General features: G+C 29.2%; 1 protein-coding gene across 4 annotated transcripts in view; it reads right to left on the bottom strand.

The window, feature by feature from the left end:
• The window catches only part of LOC117166886 (neprilysin-4-like), an 87,817-nt gene that overhangs the window by 62,225 nt on the left and 16,653 nt on the right, over positions 1–8,939 (bottom strand). For all 4 annotated transcript variants that reach the window (XM_033351317.1, XM_033351316.1, XM_033351315.1 and 1 more), the window contains exon 2: positions 7,577–7,622. Coding sequence is in view for 2 of the 4 variants with exons in the window: in XM_033351315.1 (XP_033207206.1) it covers positions 7,577–7,588 (12 nt within the window). In the remaining 2 variants the exon portion in view is untranslated. The remainder of the gene's footprint in view (positions 1–7,576; positions 7,623–8,939) is intronic.

Consider the following 8,939-nt stretch of genomic DNA (forward strand, 5'->3'; position numbering starts at 1 on the left):
ATATATCTAGTCGGGAGTGGTGCTGACTGAAAACAGATGATTTGGAACGATTCGCGCGCCATATGTTGGTCATTCTAAGGACTTATTGAACTACCCTCGTAAATTATTCTTTTTATTTTAAATTAATCTTTTTTTTTTAATTCCACTTTTTGGTTGAGAATTCTTGAATTTCATTGAAGAATAATTTTTTTCAGTAGAAAATTAATATTTTTGTTTAAGAATTTAGCAAGCAGTTTTTAAAGTAGAACTACTTTCTTGTAAATTAAACAAAAACACTTTCTTTCTTTTCATTCAATCTTTTGGTTGTGAGTTCTTGAATTTTATTAATAATTCGTCTTTTTGGGGAATAAAATTAAACTTTTTGTTTGTAAATTAATGTATTTTAGTTGAAAGTTTCAACTTTTTGGTTGAGATTTCTTGAATTTTGTAAAATTTTATTTTTTTGTTTAAAAATTTAAAAACTAGGTTTTACAATTGAACTACTTGTTTAAAAATGCATTTTTTTGGTTGACGATTCAAAATTTTTGTTGAAAATTTGTTTGGACATTGAACTGTTTTGTTGATCATTCATTTTTTTTAATTACGTTGGTAATTGAAAATTTACCTATTCCATTTTTGGTTTAAAATTTATCTTTCCTAGTTTGAAAATTCTATCACATAAAATTCAAGTAGGCACATTTCAACTCCTGCTCTGAAAATTACTTTTTTATTTTAATTGTTGATTTATTACCGAAGTTTATAATGCACAACACGGTCACGTGCACAATATAAAGGCGTATTGGTAACTTAACTCGCTATAAACACACACAAAAATCATTGTAAACGTAAAGTCGAGTTTTACGTGAAGGCTACGTTGCTGGGGGGGGGGGGGGGGGGGGGGGGGGGGGGGGGGGGGGGGGGAGCAAAAATTTCCCAAAAATTTGGTAACGTAGTTTATGTATTATGATCCCTAAGTTATTACTGTCTGAAATCATTCACTACAATACTTTTACAATCATTGTTTATACAAGAAAAAGATGAATTTAGTAACTTTTAAATAACTATATTCATGTTTATAAAAGTTGCGAATTTCAGTGAGATTAGGCACAACTACCTTACAGAATTTCAGCTTTTTCTTACAAAATGTTAGAAACGTTTATTTTAAAAAATGAAGAAAGTATTACTTTCGCCATAGGTAATTGGATTAATGTGATATCAATAAAGTCAAATTGACGTTACTTTTCGAACAAGGTGTAAAGAATCCATGTCAAGTGCTGAGTTTGCCATTGACTTGATTTTCTCAGGCTGTTTCGAGCTCGCGCTCGTATATAAGTAGTACGCTCCACTTCTTTTCGGCGAAACAATTTGTGGAAAGAATGAAGGGGTCAACGCGCGTCCTGAGATACTGTGGAATATTGAAGTCTTGTTACAACACAAACAAGCATTCAATTAACTTGTCATGAGATGCTGAACAATTTGGGAGACATAAATGATATCAGGTTAAGTAAACTGGCCCCTAAATTGATACAAAACTCGATTTAGTATCAAATGAGTGTTATTGCTAACTTTTCTGGTCTTTTTTTATTTAAAAAAATATGATAAGATAATTGTGTCGTCCAGTTGCAAAACCGGCCAACTCCAAAAGACAGAATTTGTGAGAAAAGCTGATTTTTTGTTACACCGAACTAAATTAAGCTGGGAACCAAATCTCTTCGTTTTTAAGTGACATTAGGACATGGTGTTTAAAAATACATTTTTAAATGGCAAATTTTTATTTTGGGTTTGGCCGCTTTTGCGACGAATTTTAGAGTTGGCCAGTTTCGTAGCAAAATAGAACTGAAATGTCGATGAATTTAATATAAATACTGAGTTTTTGGGATTGCAAATTAACAAAACTATTTTGTATAGGTAAGTGAATATTATTTGAAAAAATGCAACTCAGAATTTTGGTTAGATTACTCAAATGCTTGCACGAAGTAAATGAACAGTATTATTTTTGTATAGCTAGAAAATTTTGAAACATATTCGAAAATAAACATTTCGATTTCATACTCTTGAGGCTTTATCGTCTTCAACGGGCTCACACACTTTGCAGCACTTTGCGAGTTTCAAACGAATTTTCAACCGGGATTTGGCCGGTTTGGGCGTAGTTTCTTATTTCCGATGGATGGAACATGTATTTTAGGTCTCAGAAAACTGAAAACCCGCATTTCGCAAAATTGAGGAGTTGGCCGGTTTTGCAATTAGACGACAAAATTGTAATATAATTCTGTTCATTATAATTACACTACTGCTCCATATTGTGCGCTCATTTACGAAAATTGAATTAAAAACAGACTTGTCTTAGAATGTGACTAACTCTGCAAAATTTAAAAGAGTTTGAAAAAAAATTTCAGCAAGCCTATTTAATTCCACGTTGATTGATCCCTATTTAAAGTTATTTCGTATAATAGGGGCCGAGATAGCGTGTGAGAAAGACCAACTTATTTTCCGTTTTTGATCAATTTCCCGTTCTTAAATTTCACTCTCGATATTCCTTAGAAAAGTGAATGGAAAAAATGAGACTTTGCTGTATCAAATCGGTCGGTCAATCAGCAGTCGAGCATAGGAAAATGCTGCTCGACTGCTGCTTTGCCGACCGATTTTTGTCTTGTGCATGCTACAAAATTCTTTATATGATAATTTGAGAACCAGTAATTATTTTGTAACGTTCTTGGTCCTGAAAAAACCCAGACCAATAAAAACTCTTCTAGCATCATAGTCGTCTCAAAAACGAAATTTTCCTATTCTTTATCTACTGATAACAAAAAAATAATACTACGATATAGCACATTTCATTTTTTAATGCACATCTAGATCTACATGTCAAGACCTTCAATTTGAACCATCCTTAAAAAAATTGGATTAAAAGTAAAGTTTGCAGCACATTGATCTGAGAAACGACAGTTTTTTAAAATATTTTTCAACCACTGATAAGAAAAAACGACACTTTAACATAGCAGAGTTAATTTGTAATGTACATTGATACTATTTAGTATATTTGATGATACAAAAAAACGAGTTATTATAATAAATTTGGAATCTTCAAAACTTCTAAAAATTTGTTTGCAGTTCTGCATCAAAATTCTCCTTGACTGGAGATGCAGGTCACTGCGACTATGTTACCGTTTCAAAGCCGAGATGATTAACGAAGCAAAGGAAGTTCTAAACTGTCATACTTGTAATCAAACCATGAATCGTTTTGCCAATGCGATAGATGTGAAACTTAAAATTAAATACTGTAATTAAAAAAAAATACATTATGTCCTCTAGAGATGATAAGTAAAGATTAATGCTCAATAAATTATCCTTTTCTACAGTGCGAGAAAAGATGTCATCGACTCAATGCATTTTCTGTTAACATTTATTTCAAACAGTCAAATCATTACAGAACAATAGAATATTCTGTAAAACTTGTTTTGAATTATTTTTGGCAAATATAAAACCCGGGGTCGTTTTATCGACCAGGGTGACCAAAGATCAGATAAAATCCGAATATTAGGGAAATGTCAAAAGATTTACAAAAAAAAATGGCAAAAGTCATGGAATTTCTAAAAGAAGCACTGTAAGTAACATTCAAGAATAAGCAGGACTTTGTCACTATTACTCAATATTAGTCACTTTTTTCTTAATTCACGTTTTAGTCACTTTTTTAAAAGAAAGTCATTAAATTAAATCATTATTTAATTCAGGTCTTATTTCTGAAATTTCTTGAATTCTTTTGAAATATTTAAGGTTTCTTTTTAAGATCCAAGAGATTTCAAATAGATTTTAACAATTTAAAGGGATTTCCAAGGAGTTTAAAGATTTGAGGGCATTTTAACCATTTTCAAGTGTTTTTCAAGAGCTTTAAAAATATTTCAAGGGATTTCAAGAGAATTTAGGGTATTTTAAAAGATTCCAAGGATTTTGTAATAGATTTCAATAATGTAAAGGTATTCCAAAGGTTTTAAAAGATTTTAGGGTTTTTTTGATAACTCGATAGGAATTTTCAAGGGCTTTAAAAAGTTTTAAAGGATTTTAATAGATTTCAATGGATTTCCAAATATTTGAATGATTTTTATCTATTTTAAAAGACTCCAAGGAATTTTTAATATATTTTAATTATATAAAGGTATTCCAAAAGATTTTAAAGATTTTGGACTATTTGTAAAACTTTCAAGGAATTTTGAAAAGCTTTAAAAAGTTTCTGGGGATTTAAATAGATTTCAAATTATTTCCAGGGATTTGAATAAATTTAAGAGGTTCAAAAAAATGTTAAGGTGTTTTGAATAATCTTCTGGAATTCAGAAATATTTGGGATGTGCTAAAAGATTCCAAAGGATTTTATAAGATTTCCAAGGATTTTAATGATTTAAAGGGATTTTAAAGCTCTTAAGGCTTTTCAATATATTTTCTAGGATTGCAGGATATTTTATCAGTTTAGGTATAATTTCACAAGATCTTATTCTATTTTAATGGATTAAAAAATTGAATTCACGAGCAGTTAGGGATTTTGTAAAATTTCAAAGATTTAAAGAGATTTTCAATATTTTTTGCCATTCATTCGAGTTCATGTGGAATTCTCCCAGATTTTTTTAATTCTTTGGAATTCTCTTGAATTTTGTTAACTCTCATGAGTGCTTATAAATTTACTCAATTCTAATTAATTCATTGGATTTTTGTTTTTAATTTTTTTAAGATTATATTCAATGCGTCCTAAAATCTTATAAACTTAAATAAAGTTCTTAGGAATTTCATTAAATTCTTTTGAAATTCTTGAAACTTTCTAAACTCGTCTCAAACTTACTGAATTAAATACAATTTTCATGGGGTTTTATTGTTTTCCATTTTCTTGAAATTTTCTGAATTTTGAATTAATTTGAATACTTTTGAATTAATTTAAAATTATTTTGAAGGCTTTTGAATTTATGCAGAATTTCTTTAAATTCTCCTGGATTTCTTATCATTTTATCTAATTCTTTTGAATCCTTTTAAATTCAAAATAACGTTAGTCTAATTATTATAATGAACATTAGTCACTTTTTCGGTTAGAAATTATTCACTGATGACCACTTTTTAGCTTTAAATAGTTCACTTTTTACATTTTTCAAATAAATTAGGCTGTTGAATCCTCAGAATAATAAATTAAAAATTTAGAAATTTAAATTTAAAATGGTTTAATTCCATTTTTAAAAGATTCAACGTTAAAAATGTTATATTTGTTGAATTTTGGACATTAATTAAATTATTAACGGCCAGGGAAGATAAGAAATGAGTTAGAGAAAAGTCAGTGAAAAATAAATAGATATCTAATTGTAAGCGTGATACTTCTTGAATTTGTTGAACAGAAAATATGAGAAAATTTCTTTGTTATAAATTTATAGGATTTAATTACAAAGAAAAACTATTATTTCCGCTTCCAAAGAAGTTTTTTGATATTTCTTATGATGAGTACTCTTACACTGACATTTTTTTCAATATCTAACAGAATGGTGACATTTCCGTTCAACTTTTTAAAATTAAGTTAAAGGTTTCGGTAAAGTTGAAGTCTTAAATTGATGGTATTATAGTTTGCAATTGAATCATCTTGTTCAGATAATTTCCATAACCTCTTTACGAGGTTAATTTCATTAAAAGTGCATGCACAAAAGCTTGGATTTGAAAGAGTGCCATTTTTAATTTTAAGCAATTTCAGCTCCCAGTTGTTCAATACATATATTAAAATTGTAAGCCTTTTAAATTATTCGAATTTTTTAGTATTGCAAAAGGTTACATGCTTCCTCATAGATGGAGGTTTATAACGACTTAAATTTAAAAATCTACTTTTTTCGCATATTTTTACATAATTCGACCCAAGGAGCTCAAAAATAAAAATTTTCATTAACAGCCAATTTGTGCGTGTGTGTGTGTTTGCAGCTTTTTTTTGTTAACTACATCTCGAAAAATAAAAGAGCTGTGCTCGTGATACTTGGACGCAATGTAAATCCAATTTATATGCAGGTCTCAGCATTTTGAGTTAAATTGGCCACTTAGAAGAGGTTTTTTTTGCTAGAAATTTAAAAAATCAAATTTTGCCTTATTTATATGAGAAAAACTTTTTTTATACCAAATTTTGTATAATTTTTGTATACAAAGTACAACAATATGATATCTATGAACTTTTTTTTTAAATATTGAATCGATCCAACTATTGTTTAACATTCATGGCCCATTAGTACCGACTTATGAAGTTTAAAAAAACTATTCTATTTATACGAGAAAAACTTTTTTTATTCAAAATACAACAATACAATATGTAGTGTATTTCTCCACATTTTCTAAATGCATGCATCGACCTATCATTGAACCTTTGAGAATCCACCAGTACTGATTTAGGAAGCTTAAAAAAAATTCGTGTATTCTGTTTATTGAGAAAAACTTTGTCCATTTTAAGAATATTAATATTGGGAATATAAAAGTCATGCATGTAATATATTTGTTCGGGTTTTTGAGTTGCATTATTGATTGCCGAATTTAAGTACCTTTCAGGACCTACCGTAACCTACCAATATCGTTTAAAAAATGTTTCACCAAATTATTTACCGTGTTTACGAGAGGATTTTTTTATGTTGGAAATATACCAGTACTATATTTAACGCAATTGTTTGCGTCTTCGAGAGTTTAGTTTGAAAAAAAGGTTAAAATGTTTTTATGAAGAAAACTTTTTTTTAGTTTGGAATATTTTAAAATATGAGAAAAATGACTATTTTCGCGATGTACTTGATTTTGACTTCAGCGTTTCAAAACTTCTGTTTCACTTTGGTGTGATTTTTAAAATTCTAATCTTTAAAAGGTTTGACCCTCCTCTTGATTTTTATTTTTTTTTTAACTCATTGTAATTAATATTTTTCAATCATAAATATTAAAAAATGGCGTGAATACTAGTTTGCAATTTTTAATTTTTAATTTGCAGTTTTGGGACAGACGCGTCACAGCACATTTTGCGTTCTTTTTTAATCATACTTTCTAAACAAAGTCGTCTAAAGTTCTGAAACTTTATTAAATTGTGCTCTGACATAAGTAGTTTACTGAGGTAATCTCAGGAAATTTTATTATTCAAAGGAACAGTGAAAAATGACAATAAGTGATAAAATTTTCGCCAGTCACCCTCATACTTTAAAAATATTTCCTATTTTTAAACCTTTTAATTAAAAATGATAAATTGTCATATTGTTAACACGTTTCCAATTCTTAAACATTCTATATGTCGCAGATCCAATTCGTACTCAGAATATAAAAAAAAAAGAATGAATAATCGAAATCAAATGACTCACTTCAGGGTGGAATGCAGTCTGCATAACAAATGCATTCTGTATGCAAGAATACATTCTTAATATGCAAAATAAATTGAAATGCTTTGAGCACCATGAATCGCTTTGAAGATTGCTTCCTTTCTAAGACGTCAAGACCATCCCTTGGCTAAATAATAAATCACATAACATGCATTGAAATACGGACATGAAGGGTTGACTCTTTTGCGTGAGTATCACGACAACTACGAATAAAATCTTGATAGAAAGAAAAAAAGTACGCTTACCTTGTATCTCATTTTGACACAGCCACTTCACCCTTCGAGATTGATTCTGCAACAAAGACAGATCACGATCATCACAAGAAAAGTGTCCCAGGTTCAAACCCTAATTACATGCTCGTCTCACGTGGCGAAGCATACATCTGCTTTGCATTGAATGCGTGAGTGCACTTTTGCATTTTTTATTTTCTTTTCTTTTTTATTTTGCTTTGGTTCAAGCGGCTGACGAACCTTTAAGATCAAAGAGACTGGAGTAGTACTTGTGACCCCTTTTTCCAGCTTCCCAGGCCAATACGAATTTTTTATCATAGGAACGTTTTTTATTTCATTTAGTTGCAAATTGTAGTCGCTGAAATCATGATTCACGTGAGGAAATCTCCGCCAAGTGCAAAAATAGCTAACATAAATGAGGATTTTTTAATTTTCAGGGCACTTCTCAACTGAGTCTGCCAAGTGCAACTACATGGATTTTTTAAATCAATTTTGGCCAAGTAATTAGGGAAAAAAATTCCTCATAAAATACATTAAGAAAATTTGTAATGAAGTACCCCATACAGATTTTTCAAATAAATTTTATAAAGCAATATCAGACAGCATAAAACTTGGCGGGATTAAATTTTATAAGGAAACATATTTTAATAAGAAAAAATCGCTGGGTATGGGAGATTGATGGTATAATATAATCCTGCCAAGTTGAATAATGCCTAAAATGGCTTTTTAAAATGTATTAAAAATTTGTATATAGGGTAGCTTACAAAAGAGGTTTCCTAATATATTTTATCACGAATATGTTTCTGTTTCAAATTTCTTGGCTAATTTTGATTTCACAAATTCAAGTAGTTGTACTTGGCAGGTATTTTGCAGTTACCGAAGTAGTGGATCTCCTGGTTGAGTTTCATAAGACTTTTTTATCAATTGTTTTAAACTTTGTACTGGAATTGTAAGATAAAAACAATATTGAAAGAATTAATCATCTGCATAACTTTTAAATTTTATTGCTTCCATGAAGCTATTATTATTTGTAGATTCATTTATTTTAACTGAACGTGTATACTTACATAATAGAAATACAGTTATTAAAAAAAACATTATTTAGATAAAATACTTCATATAACAGATATATACTATGTCAATATTACCTATAATCCTCAATGTGATAAATATAAAAATGCAAGAAAAAATTCCTCTGTATTCTTAATCTTTGAGAAACGACGTACGTGCTTAACGTCATTCTATAAATTCCCTAAATCCATAACGTTAAGGAAAACTTGATTTAGTTATTTGGAAACTAGTTTTTCTATGGGTATTTTTAAATAATAAAATATTAATAATGATGATAATAATAATTATTATTATTATATATATATTT

The sequence above is a fragment of the Belonocnema kinseyi genome, chromosome 2, assembly GCF_010883055.1.
Source record: "Belonocnema kinseyi isolate 2016_QV_RU_SX_M_011 chromosome 2, B_treatae_v1, whole genome shotgun sequence".
Classification (NCBI taxonomy): Eukaryota; Metazoa; Arthropoda; class Insecta; order Hymenoptera; family Cynipidae; genus Belonocnema; species Belonocnema kinseyi.